A 26522-nucleotide genomic window follows, 5' to 3' on the forward strand; every position below is an offset into this window, starting at 1 on the left:
GGCTTTTCTGCATTTTTTTCACTATTTCAATATCATCTAGTATGTTTTCCTTTTTTATCATATCTGGGATTCTTTAGTTATAATAAAGACATTTATTCCATTTTCATTTGTTGTCATGAAAGATAAATGTGGTCATCTGATTTTATGTTACTTTTTTGCTGCTTCTGTTTTCTATCTTTTTAAAACTTATTTATTTGAGAGAAAGAGAGATAGAGTAGGGTAAGGGGCAAAGGGAGAGTGAGAGAAAGAATCCCAAGCAGACTCCCCACTGAGCATGGAGCCTGAGACAGGGCTCGATCTCACAACCCTGAGATCATGACCTGAACCAAAATCCAGCTTAACCAACCAAAATCCAGCCACCCAGGCACCCCCTGTTTTCTATTTTTTATATGGTTGGAGTTTTATTTCATACATTTCTCTTCTGATAATTTGTTGTTTTAGTAACTTTTTGTAGTAATTTTTAACATACTGTACCCTCTCTTTACTGATTTATCAATTTTCAACAGTCACTACCGATGCCTGCTCTAAAAAGTGAGGAAATGAGTACAACTGAATATAAATGCTTTCCCCTACACATCCTTATTGGTTTCTGATTTTCACTAATGATTATTTTTTTTATATTGTCAGAGTTTATCATACTTATATTTTTCCATAATTATGTTGCTACAAATGTTTAACCTTTAACTCAAGGTTAAGGTACCTCTCACCTTCACACCAGTCATTCCACAGCCTTATCAAGTTGAATTCTTCATTTTGATTCCATTTTTGGTCGACTACTTTTAATTGTTAAGTAGTTTTTTGCAGTAGGTCAGTGAGCTCTATTCCCTTGAAATGTTTGAGAATGTTCTTCTTTGGGCTTTATTTATGTTTGAGGCTAGCCTGAATTTGCCTGAATTTTTAGATGACTTGATTTTTCTCCTTCTCAAAACAATACTTATGCATACTATGTGCAATAACGCCTAATATTTTTCTTCTTTATTGTATTTAATTTGTCAAACACTTGTTATGAACCATTAAATTAATTTCATGTTATATAGTGTTTAAAAAATTTTTTTTTAAATCTGTGCTAGAGGACATGGAGGATGTAGGGATCTAGGGTCACCAGCAACTTGAATTCCATATGTTCTTTCAAAATATCTTCTTGCCACATCTGCTGGGTGCACACCCCGGGGGCTTGTTTTCCATGGTTTTCCATTTTGGGAGAGCAGATCAAGCTGAAAGAGATCAGCTTGCTTAGTGAAGTCTCTTAGATTATTGGTTTTATTTTGAAGAGTTTGTGTTTGTTTTTCTCTGCTCGGCTAATTCTGCCTTTCAGCTACAAAATAGGTCGGAGCTTCTTTTCTCTTGTCTCCTTTTACTCCCTGAAGTTTCTTCAGTGTAGGAAGAGATATATTTCTCAGAGGAAAGAGCTATTTTCTAGCTCCATTCCTCCTCCAGTCTTAAGTTGGAAACTCACAAGGATTTACCCCACAATTCCAAAGGATCCTAAATTTGCCTTCAAACTATGGTTTTCTAAGTAGAAGTTTATTTTCTGTAATCTTGATCTTACTTTCAGTGAAATGTATATGCTGCTAGAGACGTAGGCATGTACCAACTCTTGATGAACTCTCCCTTTTGAGTTGAGCCCAAATTTCATTGCATGGTGTAAGATTTATGGCCATTTTCTAATTCAGTTGGAGATTTAATTTTGTCTTCCCAACTTTTCAACTGTTTGCACATTTAGGGTTTGAGGGAGGAAGTAGAGGAGCCATACTCTTACTCCATCATTTACTATAATCTCTTGTTAGAGATTCTTGATCTGACAGAGATATGATATAAGATTATCCAACAGCGTTTTAAGGTATAGATTAAAGTGGCACAAGGTGACATACCAAAAAGTGTTAGAATCATCTAGGCCAGCACAGTCCAATAGTACTTTCTGCAATGATGGAATTAGTCTATATCTGCACTGTCTGACACACTAGTCACGAGTCATGTGTGGCTATTGAGCATTTGAAATGCAATTTGTGACACTGAGAAGCTGAACTTTACATTTTATTTAACTGTAATTATTCTAATTTAAATGTATACAACATCTTGTGGCTAGTGGCCACCATATTGGACAATGCACAGCTAGGTAATATAAAGCCTGAATACCAGAGTTTGTCTAAAGAAATGGAAATAAAAGAGGATATCCAAGAGTTATAATGGTACAAATGAAACAATGTCTTTGTAAGAAAGAGAGAAGAAATAAAAACAATTCAAAAGCACTGTGGCGGGGAGAATGGGGAACCTGGTGGTACTGTCCAATAAAAAAGATGTATTATCAAGAGCTATTTTGAAAAATAGATATTTTTACAGGTTGAGTTTCCAGTGATAAGAAGACCTCAAAGTGGAAAGGACTCTAAACAATTAGATCACACTGAATTGAGGCAGAGAGGTCAGAGCTACCAAAAACAAAAAAATCTATTTCCTTGACATTTCTCTCCGGAGAAAGTTTCTTCTGCCTCCATACACCCCTTTTCAGATTGCCTTGTCCTCCCCGACACGGAGAGACCCTGATATATGGCATAATAATGACTGTTCAGAGAAATTACTATTTCACCTACCGAGTGATTAATATGAAATTAGTTACTGAATTACTCAGTGGTGCAGAGAGGATCAAGGAGAAATTTAGTTTTGTTTTTGCAAGAAAAATATACAAGATAAAATACCGCTCTGCATCCACAGAGTACTTTTCATCTGAGAATCTTTACATACCCAGCAAGCCTAATTAATGAGAAAATCTCTAAGACAGAGAAGTGATGAGATAAGGAGCACAGATACTGGTGTTCTATTTCTGTGACTTTTAAAAACCAGGCTTGGTGTTTTCTTCTTTCATTAATGCACAAGTGTAGCTTTATGCAGCAGCCATGAGATGTTCATCTTTCTGTTGAATGATTTCTCATGAAGGCATCGCATGGAGGAGGCACAGTAACCACACAGAAATCCCACCCCCTGACTTTATTCATGTCCTGCGTTCTCTTTGCAATGGAAATCCATTCCTATCATCGTAGTGCTGCGAGAGTTCTCTGATAATCCAGTCTGCACTGTCCCTGAAAGGACTGTTTTGTTGCAGAAGAGAACAAGTTATCTTCTTTATAGAAAATTATTCAAAACAAACATCCGTGAATCTAGGACTAACGTGCACTGAAAGGGGACAGGCAGGGCTTCTTGACAGGTACCCTACCGTGTAATCTTCCTTTCATCTTCATTCAGAATCCCTTGGAGATTCAATCTCCTCTTTATAAAAATATAAATTCTTCTAATTACTTATGTGTAGGGTACATGATTTGACTTAGTCAAAGAGGTATGCAGTAATGTATCCTGGCATTTATTTTCATCTGTTGTGACTTGGGGTTAGATGCTGGATTTTTGTCCTGTGTCGTCGTCTTCATGTTTTCTTTTTCCCCTTCCCTTCTCTCCCCTTAAAACAAAAAACAAAAAAACAAACAAACAAACAAACAAAAAAACCCATTCTGCCAAAAGAGAAAATACCTTGAAAGATGAAGAGGATGGCTTTTAAAGATTTTTACAAAGAATTTGATGTTCTGTAAAATAAAGCTAGCTGCCCTGTGCAAAAACAGCTGTTTTTGCTTAAAGAAGAGAAGGTACCGAGTGAGTTCAATTTTTGTTTTTTTAATTCATCCAGGGTCTCTGTAAATGTGTCTAGGCTGGTACAGACCTTTCACTTCTAGCCCACAGCCCTCTGGTATTCTCAGAGCCCAGGATTCCAGCTTGTCCCTAAACTCTCCAGAGTTCTTCCTCTGGCTGCCTGAATCAGCAGCACCTGGCTTCTCTCACAGTGCGTGCGTAATGCACCCTGTTCGCCCAGTGATGTCAGGTTACCTTCTTTCCTCGTTAGCACGGAACACCTCCTGACACCATGACATCACCATTGTCCAATGAGATGCCACAGTGACCTTTCCATTTTAACATGTAACTGAGAATTTAGGAGAGCTGATCTAACACTTTCCAGATTAAATGTCAGATTCTTAAAATTCAGATGGATTTGGAATCCACCTAGGTGCATTTTGCTGCTCCCATTCCCAGCAGTCTACACGGTACACTGATTAGCAGTAGCATTTTGTAATATCACTTAAGGCTCGCGCGCCGTGGAGTTTTGCCAGTAATGTTTAATTCACTTATATGTGCCAATTCATCTCTGTCAGGAGCCTATTAATTTCTTCACTATTTTACTCTGTCCCCAGCCCCTATATAATGAGACACAATGATCCCCATTTGTGTAACCAAAAAACTTAGAGTCTCTCATAAATTACCTTGGATCCCACTGCTTTCAGTGACCAGAAAGCCTCTGTATTTCTTTTTCATATTTAAATCAATTTTTGCAAGCTCTTTCCTTTAAAAGAATACACTAGAACTCTAGGGTACCAAATAGGGATATCATAGCCAAAGTATGTGATTCTGATGGGCTCTTTAACATGCATCCCTCTCCCAAGGAAGACTTCCATATTATCACAGCACCGATGTACTGTTCCCATGGGGCACATCCCTTTGTAAGAAGGGAACGTTAATGAAAATCAGCCTCTGACTCTGCAGTCAGCACAGTCTTCGGTGGGCAAGGTGTCAAAATATCTATTCCATTGCTATAAAAGTCAAGACCCCATAACAAATAAAGATCAGAGATATAAAATTAACCACATGGATATTGGGTTAACAGGAGAGTAACAGCTAAGTGACTGACCAGGAGAAATCAACATAGATTCAGGAGAGCCTGTCACTGTATTTCCACATAAAATTCACAAATGTCTCTGCTCCCTGTTCTATATTTTTTTCAGGATTGTAGCAAAACACCAGGAGCTAAGGGAAAAACAGGCAAGAGGTCTTATTGATTATGCTGCTGGTGCAACTGGATCGCTGCATGATATGGACGATGATGAAATGGATCCCAACTATGCCAGAGTGAACCACTTCCGGGAACCGTGTGCATCAAGTGTTTACAGGTCACCATCTCCGCCTCGGGCTGGACCACTGGGTTACCACCGGGAGAGCCGTCCGCTGTCTCCAGAGAGAGACCACTTAGAGGGTCTCTATGCCAAGGTCAACAAACCATATCACCCACTGGTGCCAGCTGAAAGGTAATATAGCTTATTAAAAGACAAATATGGTTTTAATTCAGTAAGTTTCAAGTCATGTCTCCTGCTAAAGCTGATAAAAATATATCCTTACATCTATTAAAACTGAAATGAGATAGTCCTTTTGGTAAGAGCTGAGCTTTGACCCACCAGTAAGGTATTAGCCATCAAAAATAAAATTAAATAGCCAGTCCTAAGTTGGCATGAATGAATGGTCGTCACTGAGGTCATGGTGCAACAGAGAACAGTTTTTGAAAGGATACTGTGGCAAAGGACTAATGATGAAAACTTTGAAGGAATATTGTCCTTTCTCCTACGAGTCCTACTGTGAAAGACTTATTCAAGAAAATGTCATGACACTGGGAGGTGAGGAGTCAGAGAATGGTGGCTTCTTTGTAGGTATAATGGAGTTGGAATTAGAGAAAGTGTAGAGGTGCGGAGGACCTTGAACAGCAAGGTTGGGATTTTGCGCTTAAGGAAAATGTGATCCTGTATAGATGTTCATGGATGATCAGAGGTAGAAAAAGAGATAATCTTGGCAATAGGAGTTTGATGAAGTAGAGAAAGATAAGAGGTGACAAGGCCAAGGATCTTTAGGCTTAGCAGCTAAGGAAAAAGATAATAAGACCATCTGTCAGTACAATCGAAGTAGGTAGGGAACAAAATAATTTCAACCCCACCTCCTGCCATAAATAAAATGCCTCATCTCTTGAAAGGCTGATATAAGAGTGTTTTAGTCAATATACCTTGTTAGGTGACCCCTGGAATTACACACGCAAGGAATGAGTTGACTGACCTTGGCTTAATCTGGCCCTAGCTTGAATTCTGAAGGGAGGAGTTGAAGGGGAGGGGTGGCAGGCACAAAGAGCTCTCATTCTAGATGAAAAAAAGACTTGTTTTCCAGATTTCTTTTGGTCCTGACAACTACCCAGTCCCTATTAGTAACCAGCTTTTGTGCGATAGCATGATATATTGCATATGTTTACCGTTTACATTTCCCAAGCTGGGTGATATTATGCACTTTCAATTAGGTTGGGGAGAGGAAGGGAAATCATGGCATTTTTATGCAGACTGTAAAGTGTAGCTTCACAAGACTGATTACCTTTCAGAGCCTTTCCAATAACCAAGTGGGAAGGAAGGAGCAATTTTTAATCCTTACTGTCAAGCTTCCAGGTTGATAGTATTAAAGAAAGATGGTCAAGTTTTTCTTTGGGATAAAATGAAAATATAAATTCCTATGACTGTGTGAGACAGCCCCAATAACTAAACTGTTAATTCAAACAACTGATTAAGAATTGGCCTTTTCTTCTAAGCCTTCATCTTGGGTTGACTTTTTATCATGGAAATGACAATACCACTCATGAGTGTCTTCTGGCCCAGACCAAAGCCAATCTTATTTTCCCTAAATCAGACAGGTCTTCATAGCAGTCCCCTTTGTACGTGCCCACTGCTAGAATCCCAGCAGAGAGGGACTGTCTCTAGGAACCTCTAAAGCCAGTATTTCCCTGTACTAATTCCATGGACATAAACACAAGGCATTCTATAAAAAAAAGTTCACTGGCCAAATGCATATGGAGAATTCTGGGTTATGCCCCACGGAGCAGGTTTTCTTATGCAGTCTTCATATCCCCAGTATGCTAACATGCACTGTAAGCCTATAAAAGGAGCATACAATAATCAGCACTATCACTTTTCAAATTTTTATCACCTAACCCTTATTTTGTTTTTCCAGATCCTATGGTTATTCTTTGGAACGTGAGGAAACTCTATCCTAAGTTAATTTTCACCCATGTAGATTTGCCCAGTATAGAAATTTCTTAGGATAATGTTAACTGTAGCCAGTATATAATGAGATTTAAAAAAAAAAAAAAAAAAGTTATTTACTTCCCAGTCTAGACAGATAGATAAGTGGTAGTCTTTCCTTTGACTCTGACCCCATTGTATTAATAAATGATCTAAAGCTCTGTCTTCAGTGGAGTTTTAGTCACTTGTCACATTTTTGGATAATAGATCAAAGTATATGACTCTTTATGCCAGAATTATCTTTATTCTGGTCTTCTCTTTCATTATATTTGAAGAGCATTCAGCCCCTTGTTCTTTAAGTCATAAAATGAGCAGTTTTTGTCTTGGCATACAATAAGCACTCGATCATCATTATTGTTATTATTACTGTCCTTTATCGTGAAATTCTCAACTTTTCTGGTATGCCTGGGAACCAGGTGAGTCTAAGAGTGTTGCTGTGGGCATACCTCACACAGTGCATATAAGCAGGAGCCATGAGTACCAAACCTACCTTATGTACAATTTGAGGCATGTCATTCATTTTGTCATCTGTTTGGCCTTTCACTCAGCAAACACTCATTTGACATCTACTGTGTTCTAGCTACTGTAGTAAGTTCTAGGGAAGATCCAAAGATGATTAGAAAGTGGCCCCAGTCCAGAGAAAGTTGTATTCTAGTTAGAAGGGGTATCAACACATAAGGAAACAGATCATTGCAATATAATGTAAACAGAAGAAAAAGAAGCTTTTCTAACTGTGCTGGTTGGGAAGGATCTTCAAAAGGAAACAACATTTGGACTGGCTCTAGAGGGATTAGTAAATATTGACCAGATCTGGCAGAAAAAATGTTTTCCTTACAGAATACTTAGCATATATAAGGGTGAAGTGGGCTGGAAGAGCATGGCATGTTGGGAAAACTCTGAAGCATCCAGGAAATGGAGTGCGGAAGGGGAAAGAAAGTGATAGGGATAGGAAATGTATCTGGAAAGCAGGTTAAAGTCATATTATGAATGAAGAGATTCCATCTTATGTCCACATACTTTGATTGATAGTAGCTGTCTGGAAATCAGGGCTAAGAAGGGTTCTGAAGTTCGGCTCAAATCATGGTATCTACCCTGGGCTCCAGGGATGAATGTAAGATGGGTACAATCAGTATTTATGTATATATTGGCTAATCCCATGGACACTGGGAGCCATCAAAGCGTCATAATTAGGGAATGAGCTGATAGTTTTGTATTTGGGAAAAACAGCTCTGCCAGTTTGAAGGCAGACAAAGAGGAAGATGGTTACACTACAAGACAAATTAAGATATGATTACTATATTGAAAGATGGGAAGGGTCTGGAATAAGAGAGTGGCATTGGATGAAGGAAAAGAATGAGAAGTAGCCAAGAGTTTTAGCTTAAAACTGAGAGAAAGATGTGTAGCAGAGACCATAGAGGTGAGGCTTTCAAATGCTTCAGGGAGGTCAATGGAAAGGGAACTAAAAAGAGGATTTAGGATATAACCACTAAGAGCTCTTCAATTAATTTAGAAAGAAAAATTGCAGTAGCTAGATAGGAGCAGAGGGAAATTGCAATGTGAAGAGAATTGGTAAAGTGATAAGAATTTAGCAAGCTTGGCAATGAAGATAGCATTGTTTTTATAGGATGGAAAAAATTGCAACTTTGAAGTACCTTACATAATAGTACAGTTGACCCTTGAACAATACAAGGGTTAGGAGCACTGACCACCCCCTCCCAACCCACGTGTCAAAAATCTGCATATAACTTTTGATTCCCTAAAAACCTAACTACTAATAGCCTGCTGTTGACCAAGAAGCCTTACCAATAACATAAACAGTCAATTAAGACTTATTTTGTATTTTATATATATTATATACTATATACTTATGATAAAGGAAGCTTCAGGAATAAAAGTTAAGACAATCATAAAGAAGAGAAAATACATGTATAGTACTGGGCTGTATTTATAAAAAAAAAAAAAAATCTGTGGGTAAGTGCATCTGTGCAGCTCAAGCCAGTGTTGTTCAAGAGTCAACTGTGTTCAGAGTTAACAAGGGAATTCAGAGACCATCCAGAAAGCCTTCTCATATTATTACAGAAACTGTGGCCCAGAGAAATTTGAGTGACCTGCCCAACGTCACATAGCATCGAATAACGCCTTTATCGTAGGTTCCTTTTATGTTATACAATCTTTTTTTCCTTATACTACACCATTTTAAAGACCCATACTCCCATTTCCAAGTTAAGGGAACTAGTACCCAGATGGGTGGATTGGCATCCATTTGGCTCCCAACATACAAACAGCAGGTTAAATCTCAGACTCTGGAATGAGGCTGACCTGGGTTCAGTCCTCTTCCAGATATTACTACATGACTTTCGGTAAGTTGACTTTTCTGAGATACCATTTTTCATCTTCATGTGTAAGATTCAGTAAATATTTACTGAATGTACTGAGCGCCGGGACATTAGTTCAGTGCAGAGTTCATTGGAAAACAAGGAGGAAGATGGGTACTCTCTCTCTAAAGCTTATAGTCCACTGGGGGCTACAAAGGTGTAATGAGAACTCAGCGTGAAAACTGCTCCGTATGGGAAGCATGTGGTGCCTGGTGCAGCTGGACCTGGGGGTGGGAGGAAAAGAGAATGGTGTGGGGGTGAGAGAAAGCATGGTGTGTTAGAGGAACTACAAGAAGTTCAGTAAAATAGAAACCTGAGTGAAAGAGTAAATGGCAAGAGGTTAAAATGGGAGGCTCTAAGAGCTGGGCAAAAGCAGATGATACAGCTTTGGAAGGCCTTGATGGGGAGTTTGGGCTTTATCCTGAGATGTGGGCCAGGAGTGGTGTGAGGGAGGGCTCACTAATGTGACACAAAATCCTGGACTTCAGCCTACCATTAAATGGCAATTTATCCTCACCTCCTTATTTGCTGAAGGAGGATTATCCTAATAGCTTTACATGTTATAATGGTTAAATATAATCTATAGAACAAATCTTTATCTGTTATATATCTCTATGTCACAGAGACATGTCATGTGTGGCCCACAGTAGCTTCCTAATAGGGGCAACTAACTTCTGCCTCTTACCTGCCTGCTTCTCAAGGCTTGGGCCTAAATCGTCAGTCTTTCTAAGAAAAACCTGGCTTATAAAGGATTTGTCTGTAAATGATGGTGGCTAAAAACAACCCCTATCACCATGATGGAACCATTAAGACTGGATTCTTGTGGTGCTGGTTCTTCTAGGATTCAAATATAGCAGGGGTTAAGTCCTGACAGCTCCTAAGGGTAGAATGTGCTCGTTTGTCACTGCAACACCAGCAATTAAAGGGCTCCCACAGCATGCGAACATGAAGGCTTTATGTTTAAATGAGCTTAGAACAGTCCCAACTAGGAGGAGTAGAAGGTGTGTGTGGTACTAACATGGCTGCAGTTTTGCATTCACTCACATGATTACATGACATTCTTTATGAGAGGTTGCTAAATACGTTTGATCACACACCCTTACCATAAAAAGGCTTTTGGGTGTTAACACCCAAAATATATGCCTTTGATTCTAAGTGACATACACTTAATTACCTTACTAATGATATTATATGCATTATAGATCATATTGTAAAATATAGAAGTTAATAAAAGAATGAGACTTCTTAAGCTGTGAATAATAGTTCTATTTTCTTTCTCCCCTCAGATGTGCCCACAGCCCACTTTAGAGACCACTGGTTTCCACTTCGGGCTCCACAGGGATAGGGACCTTGCATACTTTTGTTCACCATTATCTCCTCATTTCCTAGAGCAGTCTGTACTCAATAAATATTTTTGGAATGAATGAATCATTTGACAGAACCTTAGAATTGAATGGGACATTAAGGGGTCAAGCCTTACATCCCACCCATAGGCATCTTCTCCACAAAATCCTTCACAGAATGTCATTTAACCCATGTTGGCATACCTACAGTGACAAGAATTCATGACACATCCCTTTTTACTATCAGATTACTCTAATTGATATGGGGTGCTCACATTGTATCCACCCAAATGCTTTCTCCATGTAATATTTACTATAGCTCCTGGGTTGACCAACTTGGACACAGACTCTAAGCCTCATTCGTAGCCCTTCCTTCAGCTGTTGGAGGTGATTGCTCTTACCACCTTCCTCAACAAATGTTTACTGAACTCCAAATATATGGCAGGCTCTCTGTTTAGACCTGACCTTACAAGGATGAAGCAAACAAGCACATAGCCTTGAGAAGTATAATCATTTATGTAGTATAAACTCCTCTAGCAGTCCTAGTCATTTAAATTACAACCCATGCATGTAGCCTTCTTGGTAGCCATATTCTGAATATGCTCCAGTCTATTGAGTTTATGATTGTCTTCCGTTGCATGGCATGGAGAACTGGATACCATATTTCAGATATAGTGTGAAAAAAAAAGGCATAGAAAATCAAAGAGACTCTTACATCTTTTGATCTTAATTTGTTATTAATGCTGCCTTAATTTTTATATCAGGTGTCATTTATGGTGTGCACTTTTTAACGAAGAGCTCTATTTTGAGTTGCTATCAAGCCAAATATTCCCCAAAATATTATGCAGAATCCTATATTTTTACAATTATTTCTTTAAACGTAGGATATTCTCTTTACCTGAGTTAAATATTTGCTTGTTAGGTTTATCCTATTGTTTTAGCCAATAAAGATATTTTAAAGTATTGATTTTTGTCCTCTAATATATTAGCTATCCTTCCTAGGTTTATACCATCCTCATATTTAATCATTATGGACTCATCCATGTCATTGATAAGATCGTTGATCAATGTCAAGTATAATCCCTGCAACTCATCACTCAAGACCTCCATTAATCAACACTCTTTGGGATGGATGTTCAGTTAACTATTAATGCAGTCTACTGTTATTGAGTGTACATTCTCCAGTTCATCTGTGAACATTGTGGAAGACTTTGTCAAATATTTTAGTGATATTAAGGTACACTGTGTTTGTGAGAAACCCTTGATTTACCAATCTAGTAACCCTAAAAAGAAAGGGAATTAGTTGTTCTTAATGAATACTGCATCCTTTTTCTCTTCTAGATATTCCCAAATAACGTGTCCATTTAGACTTAATTAAGCAAAATAATACTTTCTGGGGTCCAGTATAATATCAGGCACTTAATATCTGCTTATCAAATACTTTCTGGCTTACATACTACAGCTGTGAAATTAAGGTGGCCAACAGCACAGAGCTCCTCGGTATCCCTGTTAAGAATCCTTGATTCCCAGCAGGCATTCACCAATGTTTGTACGAAACTCCCATTGTGTTGTATTCCACAGATCATACAAAGAAGTTTGGAAACCATCCTTACCCTCAAGGAATTCAGTATAACAGTGAAAACTACCTCATAAACAAATAATTATATTATAATGTGTTCCATTAGAATAGAGGCATATAAAAGACGTAATATAAAAATTATGAAATCGCATATGCATTTAATTTGGGAAAGACCTGAGACACTGGATTAGTCTTTCTAGGTAGTTGGCTCAAATATACTAATTTTTCCAAGCCTCAGTTTCCTCGCTGTAAAATGGGGACAAGAGTATACCCTATCTCCTATGGATTGTTTGTAGAATAAATGAAATCCCAGTGCCTGGTTCAATAAATATTGACTACAGCTATTTAAGAATGTCATTAGACTATGTATTATTGGCCAATATTATATATTATTGGTCTACATATTAAGAAAGTTATTGAACTAAATACAACTATTTAGGAAGGCTATTGATTATATTTAGCTGCTGACCCTTAAAATCGCGGGTTTGGGAACCTGTTAGATTCTGTTTCTCGGTCACATAGTTGATGGTTAATTCCTAATTCCAGCCCAAACTCTTGCTGGTGTATTTCAATCATAAGAGTTAGAAAGTAGAAACAGAAAAGAAAATGGGGGTTTAAAAGGCACGAAAACTGGAAAACAGTTCAGATTCTTTTATATCAGTCATATCATCTGCATATACGAAGAGCACAGTTTTTACGAATTTACCTACTCTGTCAATTGCTTGTTAAAAACCATTCCTACCTCATTAGATGTCCCTCAGCTTGTCATCAGAACTAACGCTGTCTTCCTGTCCTTTGAATCTCCATTTGCTCGGGCTTGAGCTTATGCGTAGTCCATTGGATGAACTAGCCCAATTTCTGGGTGTCCCAGAAGAGCTGTCATTGACAATAGTGTGTTGAATCATATCCTGTTTGGCTGTAAACAGCCAAAATCCCAGCTGATATATTTGTCTCATCCTTTAAAGAATTTCTGTGGTTTGGGCCTCATTAAGTGACCTCTTTTCATTTTTTCCCTCTGCTTTCCCCATGTCAGACTGTTTTTTCATGTTACATCATGATTCCAAGAAACCTGTTGCAACTCTAGGCTTTGTGTCCACTTTCCAAGGAAAAAGGGACAAAGAGCTAATGGACTCTGCCTGTCAAGTCCATCCCTTTGAAAACAGAACACCCCAACAACTTCTCACTGGCAAAAACTCTATTTAAAAGTCTCTTCTAAGTGAAAGAGAGTTTTGAGAAATAGTATTTCATCTTCAGTAAACAAAGACAAGGGAGAAAGGAGTTGTAGGTAGCTTGTAGGAAGCCATCCCATGGTATCCACCACAAACAGATTACCTCTAGATGGCTTATCTTCTTTTTTTTCACTTCCATTAATAATGCAAAAGTTATAGATTAATGCTACATAGCACTCTGTTCAAATATATTATTAACTTCCTGTGGGAGGCTATCCTTATTATATAGACCCTCTTTTATAGCTGAGACAGAAATATTTCAGTCTGAGTATTTTTTAATATCACTTAAATAAAGCAGGTGGAGGGCTTACAGTCTTAGTTTTCATGACCACTGAAAAGTATGTTTTGGAAAATTCGAAGATAAGGGTGATGAAGGATAGAAAAAGTGTTGACAGTCAAGCTTCCTAGCCAGGTGTGAACAGCTGGGTGTGAAAATACCTTGTGCTATTTTGGCAATGCAGGATAATTGATGTCTAGTTTCTTGATTTCAGAGATTTGGCACCTCACCGAGGCACGACTCTGTCATCCACAGTTCATTCCTCTGTTGGTATGTGTCCCCGGTCTCTAGTGATTTTTCCTTTTATTTTTACTTCAGTTGAAAGGCTTTCTGCTCTCACGTCTGACTCACAGCTTTGCAAGGTTGTGTGGAGGGAGTTGAACAGATGACTTGGAGATGTGTTTTTAGTTTCTATAAACAGAGCCAGAGTGATCTCATTTCGGTTTGGGAATCCCAGTAATAAATGCCATTTCCATAGAGAGTTAAAATTCATCAGTTGAACAAAGCAATCTTTTCTTTTTTCCTTAGAACATATTGTCATCAATTTTTAAGTGACTTTTAAACAATAATGAGAAATCTCTTAATGAAACAATCTCTATGACCAGATAAGTGCTAATAATAACTGATATACCATTAACTCTACTTTCCTCCATCCCCACTCTTTAAAACTTGATGTTCTCATTAATTTTTTTCTTTTCCATCTTCTGAGAGCCCTACTCTTGGGATTATGCTAGACTTGTGTCTGCCTAAGTTGTCAGCTTCCGGGGTGACAAATGTAGATAACCTTCTCTTCTATTATACATGAGCTAGACAAGGAGGGTTGGTACTTAGTGACCATCCATCTGTAAGACCTCCACCCTCTTGCCATCTTCAGCCTTGCTGGTAGTTTGAGGAATGCTTGCCAAAGGGTTGCTCTGATTTCCTAAAGCTGTCATTTAAGAACTAACTGGACTGTTTTTCAAACAAATGACCTGATCCTTAAGGTATATTTATCTAAATTATCCAGTTTACCAAGAGGAGGTGGGAGGGAGTGTGCAGAATTTCTTGACACATATAAATAACACAAAGAGAATTCTGTCCTCCTGAGGGATGCAGCTGATACTTTGGAATATTAATGGTGGCGTGCTGTAATAAGGGTCAGCCAAAGATGCTATAGGAGCTCCTGATGGAGAGACACTGAATCCAAATCTGGGTGGTCAAACAAGGCTCTCTAAAGGAATCTATATTCTGACCTAAAGTGCAAGCAGAAATTAATTGAGCAGACAAAAGACCCAAAGAGAAAACATGGTGCATTTACAATAGGAACTGCATATATCAGAATATCTGGAGTGTAGTACATAAATTAGGCCAGCTGGAGGCAAGAAATGAAAGTCAACATAAGCCATACTCTTAAAAGCCCTCTCATCTGAGATAAAACAATTAATGTCTAGTTCAAGAGCAACAGAAACCCTTGAAATGGGGATGCCATATTCAGATTTGTGCTGTAGAAAGGTAACAGAAATCCTGTAGAGTAAGTATCTATTAAAACTCCATGTTCTCATTAAATTTTTTTTTCCTTTTCCATCTTTTGAGAGCCCTATTCTTGGGATTATGCTAGACTTGTTTCCGCCTAAGTTGTCAGCTTCCAGGGTGACAAATGTAGATAATCTATGAGAATCTGGAAGCTGAGAAAAATTAAGAAACTTACCAATGGTGCCACAGGTACTAAGTGATCAGAGCCAGGTTTCCCACCCAGATATGACTCCAAAAGCCATGTGTGACCTTCTACCTATGAAAGGTTTTTTTTTTTTTTCAAACTGCAGGTTGTGACCTATAAGTACATCTTGAAAACAGTATAGTGAGCTCAATCAATATTATTTAAGGAAACAAGGTAGAAAAAAATCATTACAATAAAAAATGATAGAAGCCACTAAGCATGTGCAAAAAGCATGCGTGTTGCTCCTTACCTGCCAGACATCCTATTGACCCTCATTCATTCATTCGTTCATTCATTCCATTAAAAGAATATTAAATGTCTATCATGTGCAAAGCACTGTGCTCAAGGCTGTGAGTACAAGGACATATCATAATCCTTGGGCTTTGACCTACTTCTCTGTATTAGTGCTAGATTTGTGTTGATCAACCACACTTACTCCAGGCCTCTTGTGACCTGTGGTTTGCATTAATCTATTAGGCTAAGCCACATACCTTTTCATTACACAGTCTTTGCCAATGTTAAAGACCCAAAGATTCCAAAGTGCCCTCTTTATAATTTCTGTATTTAATGCAATGTGTAATCAGGAATAGGCCATTGTTAGGTCAACTGCTTTCCTATGTTTATCTTTTCAAACAATAAATAATCCGTGGGATGAGAAAGGGCAGTAAAAGTAGTTTGACTGTTAGTACTTATAAATATCCAACATCTTAAAGAGATGTTTTAATATTTATATGCTGTGGAATACCCTCCCCTCTGGAGAGCCGACTGAGGATTGATATGAACCCATCCAGAAATAGAATTCAAGAGACATAATTTTACACAGACTTTTAATTAATCCTGAGCAAGCATTCTAGATTTCCTCAAACTTGGCCATTACTCAGCTCCTCACTTTCTAAATTGCCAAGGTCTCTGAGCACAGAGCTAGGAGGAATATTCTCTATATTGCAAAGGCAATGGATTTTCTATATCAAGGTCAGTAGGTGGTCTGGGCCTGAGCCATACCCATCCTTAGAGCAAAGCCTGGCTGGATATTCTTATGCCACTTTCTCTACTGATTTCTTATTTTCTCTCTGGCTTAGTTTCCTCACCTCTAAAGTGAGCATAAGCATAGTGCCTACATAAGACCATTACAAGAATTTAATTGTATATTGTATACTGTATATATATGTACAAAAAATAGCATCTGTCAGTTAATAAACATCATATAAGTTACTATTATATATGCTAGTACCTAGGTATTTATATCATTCTACTGTTAAGATTACCATTCATCACCTAGCAATGAATTGAAGTTAGGTGGAAAATTCTAAAAGGACTTTCTCAACTTAGTAGATTTTTTTTTTTAATTTGGAGGACCATTTCCTGCCAATACGTGACTTCATGTATTTTTATTTCCTTTTTTCATAACCGTATCCTTATAGTTACTATATATAGTCATACTTTATATAGCTATAATTATTTTTAACTCTTTATTTTGAACTTTTTATAAAGTCTCAGGAAGTTGCAAATATAGTGCAGAGAAATCCTCGTACTCTTCACCAAGTTTTCTCCAATAGTTACATGAAAACCAACAATTTGACATTGATACAGGGTATGTATAGTTCTGTGCCAATTTTATCACACATGTGGCCAGTGCTACAATCAAGATACAGAACTATTTCATCACCACAAAGGTATTCCTCATGCTATACCTTTATAGTTATACACCTTTCTTCCCCCCACCCCCAAACCCTAGCAATCACTCATCTGTTTTCCATCTCTGTAATCCTGTCATTTCTAGAATACTACCTAAGTGGAATCAAATAAATGGGGAACTATGTGATCTGTGAGATTGGCTTTTTTCACACAGCATGATGACCTTGAGATCCACCCAAGCTATTGTAGGTATTGTACGTTCATTCCTATTTATTGCTGAGTAATAGTCCATGGTATGGTGGTTATCATTTACCTATTGAGGGACATTTTAGTTGTTTCTGGTTTGGGGACATTACAAATAGAGCTGCTATAAATAATCATCTACAGGTTTTTGTGTGAACATAAGCTTTGTTTCTTTTTTTTTTTCTCTTTTCTCTCTGTCAGGCCTTTTATTTCCTTTCCTTACCGTATTGCACTGGCTAGAATTTCCAGTAGTATGTTGAACGGCAATGGTGAGAGTAAATATTCTTGACTTGTTCTCAATCTTAAGAGAAAAGCATGTGGTCTTTACCCCATTGAGTATGATGTTGGCCATATGTTTTTCTGTAGATGTATTTATCAAATTGGGAAAATTGTCCTAATTTCTAGTGTTCTGAGGGTTTTTATCATAAATGGATATTGAGTCTTATTAAATGATTTTTCTGCTTCAATTCATATGATCATGTGGTTGTTCTTTTCTACCCGATTAACATGTTGAATTACATTTATGGCTTTTCAACCATTGAACCAGCCTGAAATAAAACCTACTTGGTCATGGTATGTAATTGGTCATGGTATATAATTCTTTTCAGTTATTACTTAATTTCATTTGCTAATATTTTGATAAGAATTTTTACACCTACATTTATGAGATATATTGGTCAGTAATTTCATTTTGTTTTCTTTTATTTTGTACTCTCATTGGGTTTAGTACTAGGGTTCACTGGCTTCATTGAATAGGAAGGGAAGTGTTATCTCTTCTTTTTCTGGAAGAAATTGTATATAACTGGTGTTACTCCTTTAAACATTTGGTAGAATTCTCCAGAGAAACCATCTTGGCTTAAAGTGTTCTTCTTTGGGAGGTTTTTAATTAGAAATTCGATGTCCCTAATAATTAGAAAACTATTCCAGTTATCTCATATTGTATGAATTATGGTAGCTTTCACTTTTATAGGAGTTGGTTCCTTTAAGTTATCAAATTTATGTGTGGAATTGTTCATAGCATTTCCTTATTGTTCTCTTAATAGGATGTTCTCTCACTGAACTGCAGAGTCTCTTGTAATATCCTGTTTCATTCCTGATATTTGTAATTTGTCTCTTTTATCTTACTTCATCTGTCTTGTTGGAGCTTTGTCAATTTTATTGATCTTTTCAAATACCAAGTTATTTTGTTTTATTAATTTTCTCTATTGTTTTCATTTCCAATTTTACTGGTTTTTGTTCTTTATTGTTTCCTTTTTTCTGCTTGCTTTGTTGGTTTCTTTGTTTTTTTTTTTTCTCCTTTTTTTTCTTTTGTTAAATTTAATTATTTTTATTAACATATAATGTGTTATTTGCCCCAGGGGTACAAGGTTTGGGAATCCTCAGGCTTACACATTTCACAGCACTAACCATATCACATACCCTCCCCAAAGTCCATAACCCAACCACACTTTCCCTACCCACTACCCCCAGCAACCCTCAGTTTCTTTTGTGAGATTAAGCGTCTCTTATGGTTTGTCTCCCTCCTGACCCCATCTTGTTTCATTTTTTTCCTTCACTATCCCCCAAATCCCCTGCCCTGCCTCTCAAATTCCTCATATGAGAGAGATCATATGATAATTGTCTTTCTCTGATTGACTTATTTCGCTCAGCATAATACCCTCTAGTTCCATCCACTTTGTTGCAAATGCTAAGATTTCATTTCTTTTGATGGCTGCATAGTATTCCATTGTATATGTGTATTTATATATATATATACCACATCTTCTTTATCCATTCTTCTATTGATGGACATCTAGGTTCTTTCCATAGTTTGGCTATTGTGGACATTGCTGCTATAAACATTCGGGTGCACGTGCCCCTTCAGATCACTACATTTGTATCTCTAGGGTAAATACCCAGTAGTGTGATTGCTGGTAGCTCTATTTCCAACTTTTTGAGGAACCTCCATGCTGTTTTCCAGAGCAGCATTCCCACCAACAGTGTAGGAGGGTTCCCTTTTCTCTGCATCCTCACCAACATCTGTCCTTTCCTGACTTGTTCATTTTAGCCATTCTGACTGGTGTGAGCTGGTATTTCACTGTGATTTTGACTTATATTTCCCTGATGCCTAGTGATGTTGAACACTTTGTCATGTGTCTGTTGGCCACCTGGTTGCCTTTTTTGTACAAATGTCTGTTTATGACCTCTGCCCATTTCTTGATTAGATTATTTGTTCTTTGGGTGTTGAATTTGATAAGTTCTTTACAGATTGTGGACACTAGCCCTTTATGAGAATATCATCTCCCATTCTGTCAGTTGTCTTTTCTTTTGTTGACTGTTTCCTTGCTGTGCAAAAGCTTTTAATCTTGATGAAGTCCCAATAGTTCATTTTTGCCTTTGCTTCCCTTGCCTTTGGCGATGTTTCTAGGAAGAAGTTGCTGCAGCTGAGGTCAAAGAGGTTGCTGCCTGTGTTCTCCTCAAGGATTTTGATGCATTCCTTTCTCACATTGAGGTCTTTCATTCATTTGGAGTCTATTTTTATGTGTGGTGTAAGGAAATGGTCTAGTTTCATTCTTCTGCATGGGGCTATCCGATTTTCCCAACACCATTTGTTGACAAGACTGTCTTTTTTCCATTGGACATTCTTTCCTGTTTTGTCAAAGATTAGTTGACCATAGAGTTGAGGGTCCATTTCTGGTCTCTCTATTCTGTTCCATTGTCTATATGTCTGTTTTTTTGTGCCAGTACCATACTGTCTGGATGATGACAGCTTTGAAATAGAGGTTGAAGTCTGGAATTGTGATGCCACCAACTTTGGCTTTCTTTTTTCAACATTCCTCTGACTATTTGGGGTCTTCTCTGGTTCCATATAAATGTTAGGATTATTTGTTCCATTTCTTTGAGAAACCTTGGTGGTATTTTGATAGGGATTGCATTAAATGGGTAGATTGCTTTAGGTAGCATAGACATTTCACAATATTTGTTCTTCTAATCCATGAGTATGGAACATTTTTCCATTTCTTTGTGTCTTCCTCAATTTCTTTATGAGTACTTTATAGTTTTCTGAGTACAAATTCTTTGCCTCTTTGGTTAGGTTTATTCCTAGGTATTTTGGGTGCAATTGTAAATGGGATTGACTCCTTAATTTCTCTTTCTTCTGTCTTGGTGTATAGAAATGCAACTGATTTCTGTGCATTGATTTTATATCCTGACACTTTACTGAATTTCTGTACAAATTCTAGCAGATTTGGAGTGGAGTCTTTTGGGTTTTCCACATATAGTATCATATCATCTGCAAAGAGTGATAGTTTGACTTCTTTGCTGATTTAGATGCCTTTTATTTCTTTCTGTTGTCTGATTGCTGAGTCTAGGACTTCTACTACTATGTTGAATAGCAGTGGTGATAGTGGACATCCCTGCCGTGCTCCTGACCTTAGCAGAAAAGGTCTCAGTTTTTCCCCATTTAGAATGATATTCTCTGTGGGTTTTTCATAGATGGCTTTGATGATATTGAGGTATGTACCGTCTATCCCTACACTTTGAAGAGTTTTGATCAAGAAAGGAAGCTGTACTTTGTCAAATGCTTTTTTAGCATCTATTGAGAGTATCAAATGGTTCTTGTTCTTTCTTTTATTAATGTATTGTATCACATTGATTGATTTGCCGATGTAGAACCAACCTTGCAGCCCTGGAATAAATCCCACTTGGTCATAGTGAATAATCCTTTTAATGTACTATTGGATCCTATAGGCTAGTATTTTGGTGAGAATTTTCACACCTGTGTTCATCAAGGATATTGGTCTGTAATTCTACTTTTTGATGGGGTCTTTGGTTTTAAGATCAAGGGAATGCTGGCCTCATAAAATGAGTTTGGAAGTTTTTCTTCCATTTCTATTTCTTGGAAGAGTCTCAGGAGAATAGGTCTTAATTCTTATTTAAATGTTTGGTAGAATTTCCCTGGGAAGCCATCTGGCCCTGGGTTCATGTTTTTTGGGAGATTTTTGATTACTGCTTCAATATCCTTACTAGTTATGGGTCTGTTCAGGTTTTCTATTTCTTCCTGGTTCAGTTTTGGTAGTTTTTACATCTCTAGAAATGCATCCATCTCTTCCCAATTATCAAATTTGCTGGCATATAGTTGCTCATAATATGTTCTTATAATTATCTATACTCATTTGGTTTTGGTTGTGATCTCTCCTCTTTCATTCATGATTTTATTTATTTGGGTCCTTTCTCTTTTCTTTTTGATAAGTCTGGCCAGGAGTTTATCAATCTTATGAACTCTTTCAAAGAACCAGCTCCTAGTTTCGTTGATTTGTTCTACTGTTTTTTGGTTTCTATTTCATTGATTTCTGCTCTGATCTTTATTATTTCTCTTCTCCTGCTGGGTTTAGGCTTTCTTTGCTGTTCTGTCTCCAGTTCCTTTAGGTGTAGGGTTAGGTTGTGTACTTGAGAACTTTCTTGTTTCTTGAGAAAGGCTTGTATCACTATACACTTTCCTCTCAGGACTGCTTTTGCTGTGTCCCACAGATTTTGAACAGTTGTGTTTTCATTTTCATTTGTTTCCATGAATTTTTTCAATTCTTCTTTAATTTCCTGGTTGATCCATTCATTCTTTACTAGGATGCTCTTGAGCCTCCATGTTTTGAGTTCTTTCCAACTTTCCTCTTGTGATTGAGTTCTAGCTTCAGAGCATTGTGGCCTGAAAATATGCAGGGAATGATCCCAATCTTTTGGTAACAGTTGAGACCTGATTTGTGACCCAGGATATGATCTATTCTGGAGAATGTTCCATGTGCAGTAGAGAAAAATATGTATTCTGTTGCTTTGGGATGGAATATTCTGAATATATCTGTGATGTCCATCTGGTCTAGTGAGTTACTTAAAGCCTTTATTTCTTGTTGATCTTTTGCTTAGATGATCTGTCCATTTCAGTGAGGAGGGTGCTAAAGTCCCCTACTATTATTGCATTATTTTTTGATGTGTTTCTTTGATTTTGTTATTAATTGGTTTATATAGTCTGCTTCTCCCATGTTAGGGGCATAGATATTTAAAATTGCTAGATCTTCTTATTGGACAGACACTTTGAGTATGATATAGTGTCCTTCTTCATCTCATTATAGTCTTTGGTTTAAAATCTAATTTATCTGATCTAAGGACTGCCACCCCAGCTGTCTTTGGATGTCCATTAGCATGGTAAATTGTTTTCCACCCCCTCACTTTAAATCTGGAGGTGTCTTTGGGTCTAAAATGAGTTTCTTGTAGACAGCATATTGATGGGTCTTGTTTATTTTTCCATTCTGATACCCTGTGCTTTTGATTGGGGGCATTTAGCCCATTTGCATTCAAGGTAACTATTGAAAGATATGAATTTAGTGCCATCATATTGCCTATAAGGTGACTATTACTCTGTATTGTCTCTATTCCTTTCTGGTCTGTGTTACCTTTGGGCTCTCTCTTTGCTTATAATACCTCTTTCACGATTTCTCATAGGGCTGGTTTGGTGATTGCAGATCCTTTTAGTTTCTGTTTGTCCTGGAAGCTTTTTATCTCTCCCATTTTCAATGACAGCCTAGCTGGATATAGTATTGTTGGCAGCATATTTTTCTCATTTAGTGCTCTGAATGTACCATGCCAGTTCTTTCTGGCCTGCCAGGTCTCTGTGGACAAGTTTGCTGCCAATCTAATATTTCTACCATTGTATGTTACAGACTTCTTGTCCTGGGCTGTTTTAAGATTTTCTCTCTGTCACTGTGACTTTTAAGTTTTACTCTTAGATGATGGGGTGTGGTCCTGTTTTTATTCATTTTGAGGTGGGTTCTCTATGTCTCCTTGATTTTGATGCTTGTTCCCTTTGTGATATTAGGGAAAATCTGAACTGTAATTCATTCCAATATACCTTCTGCCCCTCTCTCCCTTTCTTCTTAAATAAGATAAGTTGGTTAGAGAAAGAAAAAAAAAAAAGAGAGAGAAGAGAATGTGATCAGGCTGGAGATTTGTTTTTTTTCTAATGGAAGCATTTAATGCTAAATTTCCCTCCAGCTCTGCTTCAACTGTATCCTATATATTTTGGTATGTTGTGCTTGCATTTCTTTCAGTTCAATGTTTGTTTGTTTTTTAATTTTCCTTGAAACTTCTTTGACCCATGGACTATCTAGAAGTGTGTTGTTTCATTTCCAAATGATGGGAGACTTTCCTATTATCTTTCTGTCGTTGATTTATAGTTTTATCCCATTTTGGTTAAAGTTAAAATAAATTCCCATGATTGTAGGTTTATTAATTTCTCATTTTAATCTTGTTAATTTTGACTTTACATATTTTGAAGCTTGTTATTAGGTTCACAAAAATTTAGGAATGTCATGAATTGGGATTGACCCTTTTATCATCATGACACATTTTACTTTATTCCTAGGAGTGACTACTGCTTCAAAGTCTACTTTGTCTGATATTGCTATAGCTATACCATCTTTCTTTTGCTTAATTTTTGCTTAATGTATATTTTTCATTTCTTTACTTTCAATATTTCTGGATCCTTATATTTAAAGTGTGTCTTTTGTAAGAGATATATAATTAGATTTGGTTTTGTTTTGATATCCAGTCAGACAATCTGTATTTTAATTGTAGTATTTAGTTTGTTTACATTTAATGATACTGCAGATATAATTTGATTTAAATCTCTAACTTATTCTCCATTTTCTACTTTTCCACCCACTCTGTTTGTTTTTCTGTCTTTTCTTCTTTCTAAAGTGTATTAATCAAGAATTTTGTATGATTCATTTTTTTTTTTACCTCTGTGAGTTTGTTGTGTGTTCTTCTATTCTCCTTTTAGCTACATTTATTACTCAAAAGATTATAATATATATTCCTGATTTATTGTATTTCAAAATAAATTAGTACTTTTATCATTTCTTTTTTTTTTAACACGTAAACATTAATTTATTTCACAGTTTGTAGAAGAACATTGGCTTAGAAATTAGATATATTACAATGGAATGTGGTAAATTTTATATAAACACACAAGCATAAATTCTTAAAAAACTATATAATTTGGGTATAACGTTTAATTTAGAGTAGACATTTATTTTTGAATTATTGTCATTAAATTAGCAATTACCAGTAAGTTTAAAACATGCTTTATATATTTTTTTAAATTTTTTAAATTTATTTTCAGCGTAACAGTATTCATTGTTTTTGCACCACACCCAGTGCTCCATGCAATCCGTGCTCTCTCCAATACCCATCACCTGGTTCCCCCAATCTCCCACCCCCTGCCCCTTCAAAACCCTCAGATTGTTTTTCAGAGTCCATAGTCTCTCATGGTTCACCTCCCCTTCCAATTTCCCTCAACTCCCTTCTCCTCTCTAACTCCCCTTGTCCTTCATGCTATTTGTTATGCTCCACAAATCAGTGAAACCATATGATAATTGACTCTCTCTGATTGACTTATTTCACTCAGCATAATCTCTTCCAGTCCCGTCCATGTTGCTACAAAAGTTGGGTATTCATCCTTTTTGATGGAGGCATAATACCCCATAGTGTATATGGACCACATCTTCCTTATCCATTCGTCCATTGAAGGGCATCTTGGCTCTTTCCACAGTTTGGCGACCGTGGCCATTGCTGCTATAAACATTGGTATGGGGATGTGGAGAAAGGGGAACCCTCTTACACTGTTGGTGGGAATGCAAGTTGGTGCAGCCACTTTGGAGAACAGTGTGGAGATTCCTCAAGAAATTAAAAATAGAGCTTCCCTATGACCCTGCAATTGCACTACTGGGGATTTACCCCAATGATACAGATGTAGTGAAAAGAAGGGCCATCTGTACCCCAATGTTTATAGCAGCGATGGCCACGGTCACCAAACTTTTATCACTTCTTAAACAAGGCATAGAACTTGGAATAGTCTAACTTCATTTAATCCATCTACTTTTTATACTATATTTTCATGTATTTTAAATATACATATATTTATACATATGTAAATATATATGTTTTATATGGTAACTACTTAGGGTTTTTTAAGATTTTATGTGTTTATATATTTATGTGTGTGTTTATTTATTTATTTGTGAATGAACAGAGGGAAAAGTAGAAGGGGAGGAAGAGGGAAAGAATCATGAGCTGAGTCCAAGTTGAGTGTGGAGTCCAACACAGGGCTCAGTCTCACCACACTGAGGTCATAACCTGAGCTGAAATCAAGAGTCAGACACTTAACCTACTGAGTCACCCAGGCACCCCACTATTTGTTTATTTTAACTGTTTCTATTGTTCTTTCTTTCTAAGTATCTTTGCTTCTATATGGAATATTCCTTTTGCCCTTTATAGTTTCCCTAATATTTCTTGTAATATAACAAATCCTCTCAATTTGTGTTTCTTTAAAAATTTTAAAAATTTTATCTCTATTTTTTTCTGGGTATATAGTTATCAGATCTTTTTCTTCTTTTAACATTTTGAAAATATCATTCTATTGTTTTCTGGCATTTAGTGTTTTCACCAGTCTGTTGTCAGTTACTCCTTTGAATATAGTGCATCTTTTTGTCTTCAGTTGCTTTAAAATCTTTCTGTCTTTGGTTTTCAGCAGTTTCAGTACAAGGTGCCTATGTGTGTACATGTGTGTGTGTGTGTGTGTGTGTGTGTGTGTGTGTGTGTGTTGCTGTGTTTAAAACTGGGTAAGGGTTTGTAGAGCTTCTTAAATCCATTTTTCATCAATTTTGGAAAATTCTCAGCTAGTATCTCTTCAAATATTATTTCTATCCCATTTACTTTCTTTCCTTGTGGTACTCTAATAATGCAAAAATATTAGATATTTTTATACAGGTGTGTGTTTCTTGCTCTCTGTTCTGTGCTTTTTTTTTTTTTTTTAATTTAACCTGTGATTCAGTTTGGTTATTTTTGAATGCCTTTGTGTTCCAGTGTACTAATATTGCCTTCAGCTGTGTCCAGTCTTCTCTTAAACCCACTTATTGAGCTCTTAATTTTAGCTATGGTGATTTTCAGTTTTAATGTATCCATTTGATTTACTCTGAGGTTATACTTCTGTGATTAAATTTTCCCTTTTGTCATCTTTTTTTCTTGAACATATTAAAAATAGTTATTTTGAGAACCATGTCTAATAATGTAAATATCTGGATTAGCCTTGAGTCTTTTTACATTGTTTGATTTTCCACTTTGTTTTCAGTCCTTTGGTCCTATCTCCTGGTATGCATTGATTGAATGCTAGACATAGTGCTTGAAAATTATACAAATAAT

General features: G+C 36.9%; 1 protein-coding gene across 4 annotated transcripts in view; it reads left to right on the plus strand.

Moving 5' to 3' along the window:
- The window catches only part of LOC111141102 (par-3 family cell polarity regulator beta), a 1027371-nt gene that overhangs the window by 863526 nt on the left and 137323 nt on the right, over positions 1 to 26522 (plus strand). For 3 of the 4 annotated variants that reach the window (XM_022493436.1, XM_022493453.1, XM_022493446.1), the window contains one exon: positions 4818 to 5117. The exons of the other annotated variant lie outside the window; for it this stretch is intronic. In XM_022493436.1, the coding sequence (XP_022349144.1) occupies positions 4818 to 5117 (300 nt within the window). The remainder of the gene's footprint in view (positions 1 to 4817; positions 5118 to 26522) is intronic. 4 annotated transcript variants of the gene reach the window in all.

Source organism: Enhydra lutris, unplaced genomic scaffold (genome assembly GCF_002288905.1).
Source record: "Enhydra lutris kenyoni isolate GAN:26980312 unplaced genomic scaffold, ASM228890v2 scaffoldscaffold1, whole genome shotgun sequence".
Taxonomy (NCBI): domain Eukaryota; kingdom Metazoa; phylum Chordata; class Mammalia; order Carnivora; family Mustelidae; genus Enhydra; species Enhydra lutris.